This window comes from Bactrocera oleae, chromosome 2 (genome assembly GCF_042242935.1).
Source record: "Bactrocera oleae isolate idBacOlea1 chromosome 2, idBacOlea1, whole genome shotgun sequence".
Lineage (NCBI taxonomy): Eukaryota > Metazoa > Arthropoda > Insecta > Diptera > Tephritidae > Bactrocera > Bactrocera oleae.
In genome coordinates, this window is record NC_091536.1 from 34,783,764 (window position 1) to 34,807,021 (window position 23,258).

General features: G+C 38.6%; 2 protein-coding genes across 15 annotated transcripts in view; both read right to left on the reverse strand.

Moving 5' to 3' along the window:
* nAChRalpha4 (nicotinic acetylcholine receptor alpha4) overlaps positions 1-23,258 on the reverse strand; it is a 946,244-nt gene that overhangs the window by 137,484 nt on the left and 785,502 nt on the right. The window lies entirely within an intron of this gene.
* Positions 4,701-13,952, reverse strand: LOC138858915 (uncharacterized). 2 transcript variants are annotated; one of them, XM_070112960.1, is made up of 2 exons: positions 13,398-13,952; positions 4,701-5,873 (listed from the first exon to the last, which is right to left on the reverse strand). In XM_070112960.1, exon 2 carries the CDS (start codon positions 5,869-5,871, stop codon positions 5,263-5,265), a length of 609 nt encoding a protein of 202 aa, XP_069969061.1. In that variant the 5' UTR covers positions 5,872-5,873; positions 13,398-13,952; the 3' UTR covers positions 4,701-5,262. The 2 variants fall into 2 exon arrangements, with proteins under 2 accessions (XP_069969061.1, XP_069969062.1); XM_070112961.1 differs by lacking the exon at positions 13,398-13,952 and having other exon boundaries at positions 4,701-5,927.

Sequence of the window (23,258 nt, forward strand, 5' to 3'; positions counted from 1 at the left end):
AGTTTGGTTCGTGGGTGGTTGTTGGTGATGCGCGTTTACCGTCGTATCGTGTTGGGAAACCGTGTGACGCTGTTGTGAACGTGCTGATGCGGACTGGACGGGTGGATGGTCTGGCCGCGATGTACTTCTTACCTCGTGGTCACCTATGATGTGTCTCGTCATCTCGCGGCGCGTCGTCTCTACAGTTCTCCGATGTCCTTCATGGATGCCCTCGTACTCTTCTGCAAGCGTGATAAGTTGGGCTAGTGTCTCGAAGTCTCGACGCCGAATGTAGAGTAGATAATCGGTGTGGCTGTTTCGGAAGATCCTTGTCCTGCTGCGATGTTGGCCTCGACAGCAACTCCACCGCTGGGTGAGTTGACGCTCGTGGGTGCTACGATGACGACGCCCAGATGTTTCTGCAAGCGCTCGTGTAGGCTTATCCCGATTCCACCGCCGCTCGCGTCTAGCCGAGAAAAAAGATACTCCCGGATCACAGGAGACTGTGGCGACCGAAGGTTAAGGGTTGAGTCGGTCAGAGGATCGACTCACTACCGAGCTCACCCTTAACGTACGGAGGTCATAACTCAGGCCACTACAACTAGCTAGAGGATCGACTCACTGCTAAAGGTAGTGTCAAGCGTTGTGCTCGCTGCTACAGTCCTATGCTGACCGCCTCATGATCGGCCTGCTTGCTCGCCCGTTCGCAACATGTTGCTATAGGATGGCGTGTGTTGCTAGAAGTGGCGTGATTTTCCCGTTGCAGCCCAATACTTGTTGCGTTGATTTTATTTAACAGGGTGCGTCTTCATGTGTTGTGTAGGCTAAATTCCATCTGGACATTTAGTTCTCACAGTAGATATGAACACTCATTACTTCATGTGAAATCTCCGTTGACATGGTCAATCAATGATCGAATCTCACGTTTTTTGCTTTTATTTCAAAGAGTCTATCTGTCGAAGGACTGACGCGACGAGAAAGCGTCACAACATTGTGTTGTTGGTAGAAAATCCGAGATGTGCCGAAAAATAAACGAACGCTCGCCGATTGTCACCGCTTCCCTTGCCGCTCTAACAGTTTTGCCCACAAATCATTGTAAATATGTATTTTTATATATGAGCATGCATACATATTGACGCAGGTTTTTCGAGTCATGGAAAAGTATTATAGAATTGTAAAATATTTTAAATCGACAAAAACTTTGTTGCCACTTTTGTCACTTTTTTCTGTGTTTGCAGGGTTGTCACTTTTCCTTTCTAGAGGGAACATCAGAAAGATGTTCAATTTATGATTTCTAGCTTTTGCCATCGTCGCGAAAAGACGCTTGTGGGCAAACACATGCTCGGGGAGATGTGTAAGGCGTTCGCTTTTATGAATGAAACGACTTAGCTTATTACATGTGTGCCAGCGTTCGTAAATGAAAATGTTGTTGTTGTGTGATTTACTACAAATTTTAGATTTGTCAATTTAGCTGCCATATTGATTTCTGACGCTGCTCATGCTTTTTGAGAGAATTGTTGTTTTTGTATAACAACGTTTGTATTTTTGCTATTGGCTCACATACTTACATTTGTACGCATATATATGTATATATGTAGATTTGCGTATGCATTACTTATTTTGGAATGTCATACGCATATTTGTACACACAAGTTAACGGCAGGCTCCACACAGTAGCTTTACGCTCATTATAAACAAAACTGTATCTTTGCACTTAGCAATAATACAGCTTCTTAATAAGCATCTTTGCTTATTTAAGCAATCAATATTCTTTTCATTAAAGCTAAGACCACAGCTTCTTAATAAGCAAAGATGCTTATTTAAGCAACCAATATTCTTTTCATTAAGCTAAGGCCACCCATACAATGTAAACAATAAAACTAATTACTGAATAAGCGAATATTGTAACTGACACTTATTGTAAGAATTAAGCAAATAAGAAAATGGTATAAATAAGAGTAAATTGAAGTAAAGAGATTCAGTTATCCATCAGGATCACTCAAACCATCATATTTGATTTCTTCCGCACGTTTGCGGAACTATATATTTGTTTAATACTTCCATGAAGAAGGAAGTTAATTTACATACTTACATATAGAGCAGTGCGCGCACATGTATTTATTGATAAGTGATAATATAATATTACACATTTTCTTGGTTATATATACTTATTTTTTTTTTTTTTGGCTTTAACCTTCTTTTAATTCTTGTATAATTTTCACTTTTCTAATACAATTATCTTTCTCCAATTTCATAGACTTATGAACTAGTTTTTTTTCTTTTTACTTTAAGTATAGACTCTAAAATTTTTTTTTTTTAATTCAATTAATTTAAGCTATAAATTTGTAATTTTCCTGGTCTTTAGTCGGGTTTTGCAGCTGTTTCCATAGTTGTTGGCTTCCTCCGAATGTGTACTCCCCACCGATACATGACCACTTGATATCTGGTGGTACTCCGTGGGTGGTTGTGATAAAGTTGGTGATTTTGTTGTGTGGTGCCAGAACTACACGCTGTCCGAAGATGTCGATGTTTCGGATCCAGCGGTGAATGCGGCGGAAATTTTCATCTCGTCCCCCTGGTCGGTTCAACTGCCAGACAACAAAGGGCTGAGTATGGTGCCTTTCGCTCCAAATTCGGTCTCCAGGCGCTTCGCCCAGGCGGCGATCACGGTGTCTGTTAGCCAGGATCGATCTTCCAGGGAGAGTAAGTCCGCTCGGTACAGGGAGACTCAACCTTGTCCCGGTGGGAAGGTCAGTTCCACCCTATCTCTCTCTGGTTCGGTATTCTCTTGGTCTGAGGAGAGTTCGATCACCAGTGATTGTCGTGGTACCGTGGCATCGTCTGAGCTAGACGTATCGTTACTAGTCTTGCTGCTGTCGTTTGATGTCCTTCTACTCGTCGGACTCCTGTGGGTTTCTTCGTGATTTGGTTCACTTATTTCCTGAACAACCACTCGAACGACGATGCATGGCGTCGTGGCTACGTGGGCCGCGGTAGTGCGTCTCATGGCGGCTTGTGTTGTTCGTGCTTCAATTTCACTTGTAGTGGGTTTGTGGTCGGTTAGTTATGTAGTGGTGTTGACGGCCTTGGATACGTTGGTGGTGCTAGCGTTGGCTTCGAATGTCGCTATCGCGACATGTATCAGTTTTAGGTGTCGCGACGCCGCGTAAATAGCGTCTGCACGCGCTGAGCAAGCACTTCTAGTGCCTGTGGTGCTGGCTGCTTCCAGTGCCTGTGTCCTGGCGAGCTTTACCTTCTCCTCCTCCATCCGTTCACGGAACCGCTTCAAACTATTTTCCCACTTCTCGTCGTTATTCATATCTTTTATTGTATTTTCACTTTCTTTTAAAACGTCCGGTACGTCTTGCCTTGCTGACAGCTCGCGGTTGAATGAATGTGACTGTCTCGGTTGGTCACCAAATTTGCTCATTTAAATAATTTTCTATTGCTAAATTTTTTTTTTTGTTTTTTAAACTGTTACGGCCGTGTGGTACGGTTTCAATTCGCTGATGTTCACCGTTTTCTCCTTTCCGCCGTCAATTTTTCGAAGTTCTACGATCACTGGTGAGGAATACCTGAGAATTTGATAAGGGCCATCGTACTTCGGGGCTAACTTTGCGGCAAAGCCCTCAGTGGCTTTAGAGAGGTGATGTTCTTTCGCGAGAACTAGTTCTCCGATCGCGGGGGTCCATTTTCTGCGTCTCAGGTAATAATGAGGGGCTTGCTCCGTTATCGCCCTCTCCATATTTTGCCGAACAATTTTGAAGGCCTCCTGCATCCTATTGGACTTTTCCTCAGCCGTCGTGGATGTCATGCCTGTGCCGATATTATCTTCGTCGAAAAGTGCCTTTGGCAGTCGCGGCTCTCGTCCTTGTACGAGGAATGCCGGGCTATATCCCGTGGATGCCGAAATGCTGGTATTCACTGCGAGCTCGATCTCTGGGAGAAAATCATCCCATCGCTGGTGTCGGATTGGCTCGTTCCGTGGGATTCTCTTGAGGGGTGTAAGGTGGGGTGAATTGCTGGCGTACCCCTAGTTCCTTAAGGTAGTGTTGCCACAGCGTACTAGTAAATTGCACGCCGTTGTCCGAAATAAGAATTTTCGGGACGCCAAATCTTGCGAGGATTCGTTCTCTAAATGCGCGACGAAGTCCTTCTGCTGTAGCGCGCCTCATGGGGACTAATTCTACCCACTTGCTGAAGCGGTCGAAGAATACTAGTAACATAGTATTACCATGCGTGGATCGCGGTAAGGGTCCAATGAAGTCTGGCGGAACATCCCTGGCCAGTAATATCGGTTAGCCACTCAGGCTACTGTCCGGCGTCTATCCATATGTCCGGCGCTAGGTATATCATGGATCTCTTGCAGGACTCTTAGGCGGAGGGGTTTAGGCACACATAGCTTCTAGGGTACAGCCTCGTCATCCTGTGATCGACAAGGAATAGGGCGATAGAGTTGGCCATCCTCTGCTCGTTTTAGCCACCAGTTGCATTATGGCGCCACCGTCGTCGCTTGTCGTATGGTCTCTAGCGGCTGACGGGACAGTGCGTCCGCTACTAGATTGAGTTTTCCTTTGCGATATTCCATGTCGAAAGTATGTTGTTGTAATTCTAAAGCCCATCGTGCTATACGAAGGAAGGGCTTTCTATGGAATTCAGCCACTTCAGCGACATGTGATCCGTTATCACCTTGAATTTATATTCCTCTATGTTGACTTCACTTATTCTTTCACCTTGGGTGCGGTGTTATACTCACTTTTTGTCACAATTGTACTACTTTTAGTAAAAACCTCTTTATTTAATTTTTTTTAAACTTTATTATTGTAAAAATATATTTTTTTTCTTTTGACACTTTATAATATTAAAAAGTTCACGTTCTTAGCTTTAAGGTTTTAAATAACCTGTCATACACTTTCAGTTTTTGTTTAATTCACTTCTACTTTACTTCGATGATAATCACTCGGCCGGGAACGTTTTGATATAGAACCTTATAGGTCATGGACGAAAGCGAAAAGAGAGCGCATCCCGGTCTGACTGGCCCTTTTGTTCATTCGGGTGGTGGAAAAGACGGTGGTTGCAGTGTGGGTGTATAGTGTGGATGTATAGTGTGGTTGGTTAATTGTATATGGTTGTGTTGGTGAGTGATATGGTGTGTTGTAGGTGGTGTATGATGTTGCATTGTGTTATGTTGTATGGTATGATGTTGTACAGTGGTTGTGCGCTTAGTTGTACAAATGCCGCGGGATTAGAAGTCGCATGAACATCCCGGCCCCCCTAGGCGAATTAATTGCCTAGAAGTCTCTGCAACTGTTGCAGAGTGCTCACTACGGCGTTCAATCCGGTTGCCCGTTGCCGCTGGTTGCGATGACCATAGGGTGGTGGAGGTGGCCGCGAGCGTGCCCCTCTGGATGGCTTCGGGCGATGTATTCTTTGGCGCTGGACGGGATTCCCTTGTTGTCTGTGCCGGTGACTGGTCTGCGTGGTGGACGGATTTGCACGTCGAGGGAATCGATGGAACAGAGTATGATGCGGTCGTTGGCAATATTGGCACGATCCGTCGGTTATACACTCAAAGGTGGAGTGACTATCTGCCAAGCAAGTCATACAGTGTCCGTGGGCTCTGGCGATCTGTTGGCGTTGAGCGGGCTTCATGCTTTTGAAGATGGTGCACCTCTTCAGGACGTGAGGTCGATGGCATAGACTGCATCGTGGAGGCAGATGCTCATCAAACTGCTCCTCGTTTGCATCCCTGACTGCTGCTGCAGATGATTGGCTGTGTGGTGCCGTGGCGCTTTGCATCCTTGGTGCTGCGATGGGTGGACCAGATGCTCTAGGCGCAGCAATTACGGACCTCACAGTCTTGGGAGCGCTGTGTATATCTTCTACGTCCATTTCTATTGGAATAGGAATATATTAAAATATGGTTTGGCTCATAATTTTGAATTATGATATTTGTTACTTGGCTTAAATATATATATATATATATATATATATATATGTATATGTGACTGCATATGTTGTCGTTAATTTTTTAATCGCGCTTGTTAGTGTTAGATTTGCATGTACGGATTATAAAACGGTAGTATTTCGAGTTAAACGAATTAATTGTCGGTTTTGATTTTATTTATGCGCTTGTCTTGGCGGGGTTTGTGTAATCGCTTCTTCGGTGTTCGGAAGAAAACACAATTTTACTAATGGTCGAGTTAGTATACCAGTTTGCGTTCGTACGTCTACTATTCTTATGTGACCATCTCGTCCCCGATGGACCTTTTCAATGCGGCCTAGTCGCCATTCTGTTGGAGGAAGGCATTCATCATGTATGATGACGCATTCGCCCGTATTTGGTTCCTTCTGGATCGTTTTCCACCGATGTCTCTTATGGAGATCTTTAAGGTAATCTTCCTTCCATCTAAGGCTGAATTCATGATGAAGTATCTTAATTTTTTCCCATCGGTCTATTAAATTGAGTGAGTCTCCTTCTGCCTCAGGTATGGCGAGAAGTGGAGCTCCTCTGAGGAAATGTCCAGGTGTAAGAGCTGTGAAATCGGCTTCTATACGAGCGAGTAGTGTGGTAAATTCCTCATAATTGAATTTATGATTACCTGCCGTTTTCTTTAAATGGGACTTAAAGCTTTTTACAGCTGATTCCCAGAGTCCGCCCATGTGGGGAGAACAGGGGGGTATAAACTGCCAATCAATTCCTTGTGGTGCATATTTTTTAACAATTTCTGGGGAGACTTCTTTAGTAAATTTTACAAACTCTTTCTCTGTGGCTCTTTGAGCTCCGATAAAGTTTTTCCCATTGTCGCTCATCATTTTCGATGGAAATCCGCGTCGTCCGACAAAGCGTGCAAATGCTGCGAGAAAAGCCGCAGTAGACAGATCTGAACATAGCTCGAGGTGTACTGCCTTTGTCGTGAAACATACAAAGACAGCCACATACCCTTTTCTGAATGAGGAAGACCTTAACATAGAGGCCTTTATCTGGAAAGGTCCAGCAAAATCGACCCCAGTAATGGTAAAGGGAAGAGCAAAATTGCAGCGTTCAGGTGGCAAAGCTGCCATGATCTGCGTGCGTATTTTGTGCTTGTACAATGTGCATTGTTTACACATAAAAATCGTTCTTTTAATTTGTGGCTTTAGGCGCGGTATATAAAATTCTAGTCGGACCATTTGTTGCATCAAGCGATGCTCACCATGTAATGTAAGTTGGTGAAGATATATTAAAAATAAATAAGTAAAACGGGATTTCTCGGGAATTATAATGGGATGTCGTTCGTTATAACTAAGGCTGGAATTCACTAGTCTTCCATGTGCCCGGATTAATCCTTTAGTGTCCAAAAAAGGATTTAAAACGAGAAGTGAGCTTCCCTTATCGAGGGGTCGTCTTTCGACTAACTTTGATTTCTCCCGAATGAAATAGCGAGTTTGTGTATAGGTAATTAGGATGACCTTTGCATGTTGCATGTCGGAATGCGTTAGTTGTACGGAAGGATCATTGGTTATTCCTTTAACCTTTTGTTTGAGTCTTTGGATAAATTTAAACATGTAAGCGACTACTCTTAGTGCTTTTGGGAATGATGAAAATCGATGTAATATATCATCTTCATCAGGAGTGATATGAAAGTTTTCAATTCTCCGAGTTTCAGGAGCTATTATATTGCGAGCGGGAGACTTTGGCCAGACTTCTTGTGATTCTGTTAACCACGTAGGACCGTTCCACCAGAGTGTAGTGCTGGTGAGATGAAGTGGTTTGCAGCCTCTTGTCCCAAGATCCGCTGGATTATCTGCACTTGCAACATGTTGCCATTGTGCTGGGCCAACTAAGTCTAATATTTGGGATATACGGTTAGATACATAAGTCTTCCAGGTATATGGTGGTTTTTCTAACCATGCTAAAACTATTTCTGAATCTGACCAAAGGTACATTTTATGATTGGTTAATTTCAGATGGGTTTGGACAATTGAGACTAATTTTGCTAACAGAAGTGCACCATTCAGTTCGAGCCGTGGCAGGCTGAGTGTCTTCAGCGGAGCAACTTTGGCTTTGGCTACTAAAAGACGTGAAGATATTTTGTTATCATATTCAGTGCGTACGTAAACTGTTGCACAATAGGCCTTCTCAGAGGCATCACAGAAGCCATGTAATTCTACATTATAGTCAGGTGCGAAATTTACCCATCGAGGAATTCGAATTTCCGAGATGGTATGTAGATTGTTTGCAAATTGAACCCACTTTGTTAAACGTATGGGTTTTACTTGCTCATCCCATTCAGTGCCGTCTTGCCACAGTTCTTGAATGAGGATTTTTGCTTGAATCATTATTGGCGAAAGCCATCCTGCGGGGTCGAAAAGTTTTGCCACCGAGGAAAGTATTTGACGTTTGGTTATGGCGGATATTGCAGATATTGACTCAATTGTATATGAGAATTGATCTGTTATCGCATTCCATTGAATCCCGAGAGTTTTTGTAGTACTGGCCTTTTCAAATTTAAGGAAGTTAGTATCTAATAAGTCTTTCCCTTTTATGTTTTTTATTATCTCAGGATGATTTGATGTAATTTTCTTTAGGGGGAACCCGGCTGAATTTAGTGCTTTGATCACTTGAGATAGTGATTCGCAAGCTAATGAGAGGCTGTGACTACCTGATAGAATATCATCAACGTATGTTTGTTTTTGTAGCACAGAAGTTGCTAAAGGCAAATTTGTTTGACAGGTTTTTGCCACTTCATGTAATGTCCTAATCGCTAAATAGGGTGCACAATTGATGCCAAAGGTAACTGTTTTAAGTTTGTAGTCGCTGATTGGACTATTACTTGATTTTCGGAAGACTATCCGCTGGAAATCTTGGTCATCTTTATGTACTAAAATTTGTCTATACATTTTCTCTACATCTCCATTGAAAACATATTTAAACATGCGCCAATTTAGTATTAGCAGCATGAGATCAGGTTGTAATGTTGGCCCTGTGTATAGTACATCATTGAGTGATTTGCCTGAGCTCGTACACTTTGAGGCATTAAAAACAACTCGTACTTTTGTTGTGATTTTATCTGGTCTTATTACCCCGTGATGTGGAAGATAAAAAGATAGATATCTACCTTTAGATATTTTTTCATATGGTACAGCTTCTTCCATATGATTGAGGTCAAGATATTCATCCATCACGTCATCATATGCTGATTTAAGCTCGCTTTTCTTTATCAAGCTTTTTTCCAAGCTTAGGAATTGCTGGACTGCTGATATTCTCGAGTGGCCTAGAGCTATCGTTTCTGGAAAGGTGGGCTTGAATGGGAGTCGCACAACATAACGACCATGTTCGTTTCTTCTTGTTGTGGACTGGTAATAGGCTTCGCATGCCAGGTCTTCTTCTGAAGGTTTTGTGATTTGGGGTAGTTCTTCTACTTCCCAGAATTTTTTGAGTTGATTATTTAAATATTCGTTTGAAATATTTTCAACTTGAGTTGTGAAGGAGTTAATTTTTTCTGTGACTTGGCCACTTAATATCCATCCAAAGATTGTGTTTTGGGCTAACAATTTATTAGAGATTTTCTCTATACCTTCAAGAATTATTTGAGGTATTAAGTCGCTGCCCAATAATATGTCGATTTGTGATGGGGTATGGCAGTTGGGATCTGCTAATTTGAGATATGAGCATTTTTCCCACTGTTTTTTATTTACTTCATAGCTTGGAAGCAAATTAGTGAGCTGCGGTAGAACAATGGCTTGTGCATCTATTCGTATATCCGCGTTTGGAGAGACTATGGTGATTGGGCAAACTTTATTTGAATTTTGTATTATTCTTCCGCCCATTCCCGAAATTTGAAAACTAGAATTTTGGACTGGCAATTTTAGCCGATTCTGAGCTTTTGATGATATAAAGGATCTTTGAGAGCCTTGATCTATTAATGCTCTTAATTTGAATAAATCTCCTTTATGTTCTATAGAAATGACCGCTGTGGGTAAAAGAATTTTGCTTTCATTCTCAGAATGAAGCGCTTGAACTTTTGCTGCTTTTGAGCAACATGGGTGTTCCTCTTTATTTTCGGGATTCGGGATTTCGGGATTACCTGATTTGGTTGTCGCGACTAGGCCCGTGGTTTTATGTATATGATTTTGCTTCATATTTGTAAAATTGGTTATGTGAAGCAATGAGTGATGTCGTCGTTGACAGTACACACAACTGAATTTGCTTTCACAGTCTTTTGTCCCGTGAGAGTTGGACAGACAGTTGATGCAAAGTTTATGTTGTCGGACAAGATTGTTTCTATCTGAAACGGACATTTTTTTAAATTTCTCGCAAGATCTTATATTATGTCCTCCTTTACAGATTTCACATAATGATTGCAAATGGTTTGTTTGGTTTGACACGAATGTTTGGCTTCTATTAACGTGTCTATTATATTGTGTGTTATTACTGACTTGGGGTTTAAAAAAGTTTTTATTTGAGTCATTTTGATGACCTTTTGGCTTAACTACCTTTTTATCTACTCGCTCAGCTATTTCGTACTGAGTTGTTAAAAATTCTTTCATTTGATGCCATTTTGGCGATTTCTTTCTTGCCACTAGTGATTGCTCCCATCGTAGCAAAGCAGCATCAGGTAGTGTCGCTGCGCAAATATTTACTAGGATAGGGTCCCACGATTCTGTGGATACATTTTGTGTTTCTAACACAGATAAGCAATTAGTCACTGTCGAGTATAGTTTTTGAAATTCTTGGCTGGTTTCTTGTTGAATTTTTGGTAAATTCATTAAAATAGTTATTTGGTTATCTACCAATACTCTTTCGTTTTCGTATCTTTCGACCAGTGCATCCCAAGCCAGATTAAAATTTTCGTCATTCAAAGCGAAACGCTTGACAATACTGCCTGCTTCCCCTTTTGTTTTGTACCTGAGATGGTACAGCTTTTGTGCTCGTGAAAGTTTAGGATGGTTGATATACACGGCAGTGAACATGTCCCGGAAGGACGGCCATTGATCATAACCTCCATGAAAAACTTCAGTATCACAAGCTGGTACTTTTAAAAATATACCTGTATCTAGGTTTTCTTTTGAATTTGTAACTTCTCTCGGAGGAGGAGTAGTGGCTCTACATGGCCTTAATAAATTTATTTGGTCTAATATCATTGCCTTCGTAGTTTCGTATTGATCGAGGCAGTTTTCATATTTGGCTGACGCCGAAGCTTTAATGTTTTCTGGAAGTTCAGCGTCGTCAGTATCTAATATTGTATCGTACGCTGTCAGAACGCGTGCCCATATATTATCTATGCTTTGAATTTTTAAATTTAGGACTGATTCTGTATTGTCGTTAATAGGCGAAGCCGAAAACCGTGTGCAGTATCTAATAAAACTGTCACTTTCAGTTATGAACCTTGACAGTGAATTGTCTTTGGTTCTTTTTTGTTTTGCACCCTGCTTTGAGCGTGTAGCTTCTGCGGGTGTGCCTTGTGCTTTATCATCATCAGCCATTTTTGGAATTTCTAATGATAGAGGTGTTCGTTGTTTAACCTCTTTTGCTTTATCAGATTGCATTTATAAATCTTTGAATTAAATTAAAAGCTATTAGCTAGCTATTAAAATAGTTTTGTATTAAATATTTGCTATAATACGGTTGTAGCAAAAAATTTTAGTTTGCTACCCAAAGCTGTAGTTAAAAAAAAAATTTTTTTTTTTTTTGTTGAAAATAATTGTAAAATTAGTCTGTTGTAATTTTTTTTTTTTTTTATCGGACAAGTCAATTTATTTTATTAAAATTTATGTCCGTATTATTATTATCTTAAAAATTGCCGAAATTGCTTACTGGGTATTCGTTTCACTCGCGAATAATTTGTATATTTTGTATGTATGTATATTCGTTTTTATTATATGTATCTATATACATTTGTTTAAAAGGAACGCGAAAATAAAATTGTTCTTAACAACAAATGTATATATATCTGCATACCTATGTATGTTAATTTTAATTTTCATATGTTTGCATATGCTAATCCGTTTTGACCGTATACCTTTTAGTTATATTGACATGTGTACATATACATATATGTACATGCATACATGTAACGCGTTTTTGTAAAGTTTTGCTGAGAGCGCCTATATATATTTATATATATATAATTGTAAATATATTACTTTTTATGTATATTTTTTAAGAGAATATATAAGAGAAATGAAGAGCAAAAGGGTTGGGTTGCGGTATATATTTAGCGCGGGAAATGTGCCAATGCTTAAGAAAATATGTGTACATACATAAATGCCGATAATTGTATTGTTTTTTTTTTTTTTCTTTCTGCCTTTGCTTATATGTTCTGAGCGATCCTGCTTGTTGCTTTATGGGCCCAAGGGGTATCGCTGGAAAGTTTGCAAGTCGATGAACTTGACTTATAAAATTGTTTTTGTATTTTGTCTTGTGATGTGTTTGGAGACACGAATTAAGCAGGCAGGTATTTGAACAGTAATTTTTTTTTTTGAAACTTTTAGAATTAGCTAATTTATGTATGTACCATATGATTATGTAGGCAAATTAGAAAAGATGTTACTTGCGGTTAATATATAATATTTCGCGGCAAAGTTTTAAAGCCCAAAATTTTGTATTTAATTATAGGAATTTGCACATATGTATGTATGTATTTCTGTAATATATGTGAGTTTTTGTTAGCCTTTGCTTATGCGTTTTAAGCGATCCTGCTTGTTGCTTTATTAGCCCAAGGGGTACCGCTGAAAATATCGCAAGTAGGAATACTTGACTTTGAAAATTTTTTTTTTATTTTTTATTTTTATTTTTATTTTTTTTTAAAGAATATAACGGTGTGTTTGGAGGCACGAAATAAGCTGAGGCAGGTACCGTATAATATATATATATATATATATTTTTTTGTTCTTTTTCAGTTATATCGTTCGGTTATTTATTTCCACCGAAAACCGATAAAACTGTATCTAACATACATACATATGTACATATGCGCATAAAATCAAATCGGAATGGACTCACTTTTTTTTCCGCCAAGGGTTTATGGGTGGCAATACTTCCTTTCTCTTCTTTTTTTTATTTTTATTATGGGTTTTTTGTTGTTGTCTCCGGCGTTTTTCCTGTGCGTTACTGTCCTCCTCTCTGCTTGCTTGGTGGATTTAGTTCCCGTGCTTTATGTTGATTTTGTTTCTTAGTTTGTGTTAAATCGCGCCCGTTTTTAATTTTTTGGTCTTTTTTTTTTTTTTATATATATTTTAGTTGGTTTCGCGCCCGTTTGTTGTAATTTAATTTAACCACTTAGTATAGTATGTATATTAGTACTTATGTTTTGAAAAGATTTCACTTTTTTATTTTATTTTTTTTTTTTTTGATAGGTGCCTTTCAAGGAGGCTCGAAGGACCATTTGTTGACTTCACTTATTCTTTCACCTTGGGTGCGGTGTTATACTCACTTTTTGTCACAATTGTACTACTTTTAGTAAAAACCTCTTTATTTAATTTTTTTTAAACTTTATTATTGTAAAAATATATTTTTTTTCTTTTGCCATTTTATAATATTAAAAAGTTCACGTTCTTAGCTTTAAGGTTTTAAATAACCTGTCATACACTTTCAGTTTTTGTTTAATTCACTTCTACTTTACTTCGATGATAATCACTCGGCCGGGAACGTTTTGATATAGAACCTTATAGGTCATGGACGAAAGCGAAAAGAGAGCGCATCCCGGTCTGACTGGCCCTTTTGTTCATTCGGGTGGTGGAAAAGACGGTGGTTGCAGTGTGGGTGTATAGTGTGGATGTATAGTGTGGTTGGTTAATTGTATATGGTTGTGTTGGTGAGTGATATGGTGTGTTGTAGGTGGTGTATGATGTTGCATTGTGTTATGTTGTATGGTATGATGTTGTACAGTGGTTGTGCGCTTAGTTGTACAAATGCCGCGGGATTAGAAGTCGCATGAACACTCTAGGTAGAGTCTCATTTTACGGATTCCCCAAACTATGGCGAGGCACTCCTTTTCGGTTGCCGAATAGTTGGTCTCCGCCTTATTCAATTTGCGGCTAGCGTAAGCTATTACGCGTTCACCTCCTTTCAGCTTCTGTGTCAGCACTGCACCAAGGCCGATGTTACAAGCGTCCGTCTGCAAGGTAAATGTCTGGCGGAAATCAGGACATGCGAGGACAGGAGCCTCTGTTAGCTTACACTTGATGCTTTCAAACGCTTCTTGTTGTTCAGCTCCCCATTTCCAGTATCTCCCTTTCTTTAATAAAGCGGTGAGCGACTTGCTCATCGTCGCGAAGTCGGGTACAAAGCGGCGATACCAGGAGGCTATTCCAAGATATTGGGGTACTTCTTTTACGTTAATTGGCGGCTTCAGCTCCTGGATTGCTGCTACTTTCTCGGGGTCGGTGTGGATGCCTTTGTCACTGATCACGTGACCTAAATACCAAAGTTCCTTCTTAAAAAACTCGCATTTCTCAGGATTGATTCGAAGGTTGGCCTGCTGTAGTCTCTGCAGTACCTTTCGTAGATTCTGTATATCGAGGAACATATAGAAGCAGAACATGTAGAGCCTATCACGATTATGTAGGCGAAGGCGTGTGGTTCCATCTCAGGGCCTATGACCTTGTCGAGTACCCTCTGGATCGTCGCAGGTGCCGAATGTAAGCCGAATGGCATGACGCGCCATTGGAATAGGCCACGCCCAGGTAAGGTGAAGGCTGTGTATGTGCGGCTGCCTTGCTCTGCCAGTAGCCGTTCTTGAGGTTTAGACTACTAATATACCTTGCTCGTCGGAACTATTGGACAAGTTGTGTTGTATCCTAGGTAAGGGTACTGATCGGCCGTTGAGTTGCCGATAATCCACGCATAAACGCCACTTACCATTTTTCTTCCGGGCCAATACAATCGCCGCGCTGTGTGGGCTGTGAGACGGTTCGATGCATCCCTTCGATAGCAGCTCATCGATTTCATTGTTGATAATCGCTTGCATCGCTGGATGTCGTGGGAAATATCGTTGCTCGATGACGGCCTCCGCCGATTCTCCGCCAAGCTTGATTAAGGCGTATAACCGGCCGCGTTCCTGACGCATAATTACTGGCGGGCCGGTGCTGAGTTCTGTGGGTCCGCCGCGCCTTTCCCCTGGCGGAACCCTCGGCCGTTTCCCTGTCGTTGGCCGCAACATTCTGTGGTTAGCACACCCGCTCGACCACACTCCCAGCAAAATATCTTTCTGGAATTACGGCACCTCCCAGCGTAGTGTCCTTCCTGGCCACATCTCCTGCATGTGTTTCCAGGCATAAAAGTTTGGTTCGTGGGTGGTTGTTGGTGATGCGCGTTTACCGTCGTATCGTGTTGGGAAACCGTGTGACGCTGTTGTGAACGTGCTGATGCGGACTGGACGGGTGGATGGTCTGGCCGCGATGTACTTCTTACCTCGTGGTCACCTATGATGTGTCTCGTCATCTCGCGGCGCGTCGTCTCTACAGTTCTCCGATGTCCTTCATGGATGCCCTCGTACTCTTCTGCAAGCGTGATAAGTTGGGCTAGTGTCTCGAAGTCTCGACGCCGAATGTAGAGTAGATAATCGGTGTGGCTGTTTCGGAAGATCCTTGTCCTGCTGCGATGTTGGCCTCGACAGCAACTCCACCGCTGGGTGAGTTGACGCTCGTGGGTGCTACGATGACGACGCCCAGATGTTTCTGCAAGCGCTCGTGTAGGCTTATCCCGATTCCACCGCCGCTCGCGTCTAGCCGAGAAAAAAGATACTCCCGGATCACAGGAGACTGTGGCGACCGAAGGTTAAGGGTTGAGTCGGTCAGAGGATCGACTCACTACCGAGCTCACCCTTAACGTACGGAGGTCATAACTCAGGCCACTACAACTAGCTAGAGGATCGACTCACTGCTAAAGGTAGTGTCAAGCATTGTGCTCGCTGCTACAGTCCTATGCTGACCGCCTCATGATCGGCCTGCTTGCTCGCCCGTTCGCAACATGTTGCTATAGGATGGCGTGTGTTGCTAGAAGTGGCGTGATTTTCCCGTTGCAGCCCAATACTTGTTGCGTTGATTTTATTTAACAGGGTGCGTCTTCATGTGTTGTGTAGGCTAAATTCCATCTGGACATTTAGTTCTCACAGTAGATATGAACACTCATTACTTCATGTGAAATCTCCGTTGACATGGTCAATCAATGATCGAATCTCACGTTTTTTGCTTTTATTTCAAAGAGTCTATCTGTCGAAGGACTGACGCGACGAGAAAGCGTCACAACATTGTGTTGTTGGTAGAAAATCCGAGATGTGCCGAAAAATAAACGAACGCTCGCCGATTGTCACCGCTTCCCTTGCCGCTCTAACAGTTTTGCCCACAAATCATTGTAAATATGTATTTTTATATATGAGCATGCATACATATTGACGCAGGTTTTTCGAGTCATGGAAAAGTATTATAGAATTGTAAAATATTTTAAATCGACAAAAACTTTGTTGCCACTTTTGTCACTTTTTTCTGTGTTTGCAGGGTTGTCACTTTTCCTTTCTAGAGGGAACATCAGAAAGATGTTCAATTTATGATTTCTAGCTTTTGCCATCGTCGCGAAAAGACGCTTGTGGGCAAACACATGCTCGGGGAGATGTGTAAGGCGTTCGCTTTTATGAATGAAACGACTTAGCTTATTACATGTGTGCCAGCGTTCGTAAATGAAAATGTTGTTGTTGTGTGATTTACTACAAATTTTAGATTTGTCAATTTAGCTGCCATATTGATTTCTGACGCTGCTCATGCTTTTTGAGAGAATTGTTGTTTTTGTATAACAACGTTTGTATTTTTGCTATTGGCTCACATACTTACATTTGTACGCATATATATGTATATATGTAGATTTGCGTATGCATTACTTATTTTGGAATGTCATACGCATATTTGTACACACAAGTTAACGGCAGGCTCCACACAGTAGCTTTACGCTCATTATAAACAAAACTGTATCTTTGCACTTAGCAATAATACAGCTTCTTAATAAGCATCTTTGCTTATTTAAGCAATCAATATTCTTTTCATTAAAGCTAAGACCACAGCTTCTTAATAAGCAAAGATGCTTATTTAAGCAACCAATATTCTTTTCATTAAGCTAAGGCCACCCATACAATGTAAACAATAAAACTAATTACTGAATAAGCGAATATTGTAACTGACACTTATTGTAAGAATTAAGCAAATAAGAAAATGGTATAAATAAGAGTAAATTGAAGTAAAGAGATTCAGTTATCCATCAGGATCACTCAAACCATCATATTTGATTTCTTCCGCACGTTTGCGGAACTATATATTTGTTTAATACTTCCATGAAGAAGGAAGTTAATTTACATACTTACATATAGAGCAGTGCGCGCACATGTATTTATTGATAAGTGATAATATAATATTATATTATATAATATAACATATTGATGCACATATGTACATACATAAATTTTTAATTCTGTAACAATTGAAATTAGAAAATTATTAAAAAAGACACATATATTGTTTTTTGTATAATCTTTCGCATTTTATCATGTCTCATTTGTGCAAAAAAAAATCATATTTTATCAATTTTTATCATAAAAATCGTTTATATGCCAAAAAATCATGCATATGCGAAGTGGCATTTGTATTTTTTGTTTAAGATATTTAATTTTTCTCTTTACGTCGGGAGATACGTATTTTGTCAGAGAACGTTGTTATAAATTCTCATTTCTGTTAAATAGCAGCAAATATTACAGAAAATGGTGAACTCCTTGATTTCAATTATGCAGCTGTGTTAGCCGTCCAATCGAGCATCATACAAAATTCAATTTGCACCTTCTCGTTCTTCTAAGTACTCTGGTTGAAGCAGAGAACGTAAATGAACGAGAAGGTGCAAAGTGAATTTTGTATGATGCTCGATTGGTTGGCTGAAAATTTGAGTTCAAGGAGTTCACCATTTTCTGTAATATATTTGCTGTTATTTAACAGAAATGAGAATTTATAACAGCGTTCTCTGACAAATTACGTATCTCCCAACATAAAGAGAAAAATGAAATGAAATGAATGAGAAAACAAAAAATACAAATGCCACTTCACATATGCACGATTATGTTTTGCCATATAAACGATTTTTATGATGAAAAATTGATAAAATATGATTTTTTTGCACAAATGCTACATTGATAAATGTGAAAGATTATGCAAGAAATGATATTTTACTATTTTCATAATTTTCTTATTTTAATTGTTACAGAATTAATAATTTATATATGTACATATGTACATCAATATGTTATATTATATAATATACTTGTAATAATATATTATCAATTATCAATAAAAACATGTGAGCGCACTGCTCTATATGTAAGTATATTTATACAAATATGCGTATGACCGCGCAAAATAAGTAATGCATACACAAATCTACATACATTTAAGCGTACAAATGTAAGTACGTCAGCCAATAGGCAAAATACAAACATTGTTGTACAAAACAAAAAATAAACTCAAATAGCATCAGCACCAGAAATCAATATGGCAGCCAAATTGACAAATCCTAAATTTGTAGTAAATCACACACCAACAACATTTTCATTCCTGAACGCTGGCGCACAATCAATAAGCTAAGTCATTTCATTCATAAAAGCAAACGCCTTACACATCTCCCCGAGCATGCCTTTGCCTACAAGCGTCTTTTTGCGATGATGGCAAAAGCTAGAAATCATAAATTGAACATCTTTCTGATGTTCCCTCTAGAAGGGAAAAGTGACAACCCTGCAAACAAACAATTCTAAAATATTGTTCCGTGGCTCGCAAAAATCTTTGTCAATATGTATGCATGTTCATATAAAAACATACATACCTACAATGATTTGAGGGCAAAGCTGTTAGAGCGGCAAGGGAAGCGATGACAATCGGTGAGCGTTCGTTTGTTTTTCGGCACATCTCGGATTTTCTACCAACAACACAATGTTGTTACGCTTTGTCGTCGCGTCAGTCCTTCGACAGATTGACTCTTTGACATAAAAGCGAAGAACGTAAGCTTCGATCATTGGTTGACCGTGTCAACGGAGATTTCACATGAAGTAATGAGTGTTCATATCTACATACATATGATGTTTGTAGACAAATTTACAAATATTTTTACACATGATATGAAAATGCCGACGGCAAAACACAATTCTGTACTTTTATGACCCCATAATGGTGTCAAGCACTTGAATTATTTTAAGAAATATATCAAAATATGTATAAATTATTATTAATAACTCACAAGAAAGTAAAAATGAATTAACATAAAATAATATAAAAATAATAATAAATAATAGTTCAATAAAAGGGAATATGTTTCAAATAGCATATCAATATTCCCAGTTTGGCATACATATTATATTCTCTTCAATATTATCCGTTTGGTTATGTTAAGAGAGCGTATGTTTACAGATTCACCGCTGTTATAAAAGCGAGAAATGTTATTTGTTTCTCGTGCATGTGAGGTGAACTCCTTGATAAAATCCTACAAATTGTTCGCTGCCGAACCTGCACCTTCTCGTTGTTTTAAGTTCTCTGATTCAATGTCTGTTCAAGTGAAATTCCACAACGATCAGAAGAACCGCTACTTGTAGAAGCTTACTTCATGGAATTTACCGGATAGTTCCGTGGAACGGTTTTGTATGTTGCGTATTATTTTGCTACGTTTTGGGCGGTGAATTATTCCAAAAATTAAATAGATGATTTTTATTTTCATTAGATATATCATATGTAACATTTTTAAGATTTTGACTTTATGAATGGATGGATTGCCAATGATGGCGGCAATGCACGCATCCGGTTCGACGTGTAAGCCACTGTATATATGTATGTATAATTTGTACGCCGATGTAAGGGAAGTAGTTTTACGGCTTTATGAAAACTGTTTGATCCTGCTTTAAAAACATTAAGAAAACATAATCTCGACTATAACTAGACTGCACAAGTACTATTTGATCGCGTCCACCGCGCCATCTGCCGACAATGAGGATGGCTCGTATTAGCACTGTTGGAAGGTACTTATCGGTATTAAAAATGACAAACGTTAATATACCAGAGAACTTAAAACAATGAGAAGGAGCAAATTGAATTTTGTATGATGCTCGATTGGTTGGCTGAAAATTTGAGATCAAGGAGTTCACCACTTTCTGTATAGTTTTGCTGTTATTTAACAGAAATGAGAATTTTTAACAACGTTCTCTGACAAAATACGTATCTACCAATATAAAGAGAAAAATGAAATGAAATGAATGAGAAAACAAGAAATACAAATGCCACTTCACATATGCAGGATTATTTTTTGCCATATAAACGATTTTTATGATGAAAAATTGATAAATTATTATTATTTTGCACAAATGCTACATGGATAAAATGTGAAAGATTATGCAAAAAATGTTATTTTACTGTTTTCATAATTTTCTAATTTCAATATTTACAGAATTAATAATTTATGTATGTACATCAATATGTTATATTATATAATATAATAATATATTATCAATTATCAATAAATACATGTGAGCGCACTGCTTTATATGTAAGTATGTATGTACAAATATGCATATGACCGCGCAAAATAAGTAATGCATACACAAATCTACATACATTTAAGCGTACAAATGTAAGTACCTCAGCCAATAAGAAAAATACAAACATTGTTGTACAAAAACAACAATTGTCTCAAATAGCATCAGCACCAGAAATCAATATGGCAGCCAAATTGACAAATCCTAGAAGGGAAAAGTGACAACCCCTCAAATATGAGTACTAAAATATTTTAGAATAAAAGTGACAACATAGTAAATTTGTCGATTTACAATTTAAGAAACTTTTTAAAGAAAATATTCAATATTCCTCTGATTTATGTATACAGTAAACCCCGGTTAAGTATCACTCCTCCAATCCCTCTTATCTGCCGGTGTCTTGCTGCATCTCACTTTTTTTTTCTTAATTTTTTAAAGAAAACGGTAATTTTTTTTTAAATACATAGAAATAATTTTTTTTGGTACCTCTCGCTTAAGTACCACAATCGCTTATGTACTACAAAGCGCAAAAAATCTGCATCTTTGGTTTTGGCACTTAACCGGGATTGACTGTATTTGTCACACAGTAAGTACGTTCGAATTTTTTGTACACACATTGACTTTGCACTTGCCCATATGCGATGTATGTTTGTAAGAGTGTGTATGGCACATCTCGGATTTTCTACCAACAAAACAATGTTGTGACGCTTTGTCGTCGCGTCAGTTCTTCGACAGATTGACTCTTTGACATAAAAGCAAAAAATGTGTCAACGGAGATTTCACATGAAGTAATGAGTGTACATATCTACATAAAAATACATACAAATGTGTAAACGACATAATATTATATATGTATGTCCTGTTACATATGTTTACACATGCATTTGAAAAGAAAAATTGAAGCATGAATGTGAAATACCGACGGCAAAACACAATTCTGTACTTTTATGACTCCATAATGGTGTCAAGTACAATTAATGAATTATTTTAAGAAATATATCAAAATACTTTAATAGTAATAATTTAAAAGTATTTTGATATATTTCTCATAATAAAGTAAAAATGAATTAACATAAAATAATTTGAAAAATAATAAATAATAGTTCAATAAAAGGGAATATATTTCAAATGGCATATCAATATGCCCAGTTTTGCTCACATATTATATTCTCTTCAATATTCGTCGGTTGGTTATGTTAAGAGAGCGTATGTGTACAGATTCACCGCTGTTATAAAAGCGAAAAATGTTATTTGTTTCTCGTGCATCTGTGGTGAACTCCTTGGTAAATTCCTACAAATTGTTCGCTGTCGAACCTGCACCTTCTCATTGTTTTAAGTTCTCTGAATATACTAGGTATACTTTTTCATATACCGGCAAAATCACAAAATGGTCAAGAAAAAATTGTGTAAGCGGAAAACATTCAATTTAACAGGTTTCATACAATATACTTGTAATAGTATAGATCATCAATGTTGATTGGCGGATTTCATTGAACTATGTAATAACATATTTAATTAATTATGTATTTAATATTATACATGCATAATATATCCATCTTTGCTTTGAACAAAAAGAAAACCTTTTTTAGCGCCTCCGTTATTTTCGCGGGTTGTCGCAAGGTCATATCTTTTATTAATACCGTCGCTTATGTTCAATGAAATCAATACAATTTTACCTTTATGATTGCCAAATCCTTCTTTTTTTTAGTAAATTACGTATCATATGTAACGAGAATTATCTTCATCTGTTTCTTTTAAAAATTTATTGAAGGAAACGAAAATTAAGATTTTCGCGTTTTAGCGTAATGCAGATTAATTGATTCATAAGGTCGAGGGTTGGTACGAGCACATCTTATTTTGGCAGTTCACTCATTAAGACCCCTGACTGTTAGACCTCAAATAAATCATTCGATGGTGCTGTACACAAAATCATATACGCCCTGGCAACAAGTAAGTATGTTATATTTGGAGATTCAGTAATGTAGCTGATTTTATAAGGAGGGACATCATTTGTACTTTTTCTTTAGTCCACAATCTAGGTTTACATCTGTTCAGAAAATATTTCGGTAAAATGCAACTGGACAATGAACTAACCATATATTCATCTACAATGGACGTTCAACAAAATCATACTCATAACTTTTTCCGATTTTTATACTCTTGCAAATTGTTTTCAGAATAACAAGACGAGTTGAATTCCGAGTGACAGTACTTGTAACGAATCTCATATCCTTCGATACCGAATAATTAGACCTCAGTGCCTATGGCTGACTTTTTATCGGCAATATTGGTTAATTTGTGAGGTACCCTAATGAAAGCCAGACATTATCTTTTTCTAGAAATAATATGTCTTGATGCCATAAATGGATAACATTGGTTCAATACTTCCCCTAGCCCCCACATAAATACTTAATAGAAACGTTTTTGAACATTACTCGTATCTTGACTTTATACCCTATATGTCGGTAGACAAATAGACAAATTGAGGACCACACTCTAACAGTGTGTCCTTGTGCCTAAAATGGATAAAATGGTGGAGATAAAAACTCTAGCCTTCATATACTTCAAATACGAACTTCAAACTTCTGTTTCAACTTATCAAATATATAAAATTCTCGCGCCATGGTGTTTGTTGCCAATCTCCTCTGAAACGGCTGCACCGATTTTGACGAAATTTGGTGTGCTTATCTGGTCGGTTTGAGAATCGGTCTATATATATTTTTTATACCTTTAAATGTTTAAGGTGGTCCA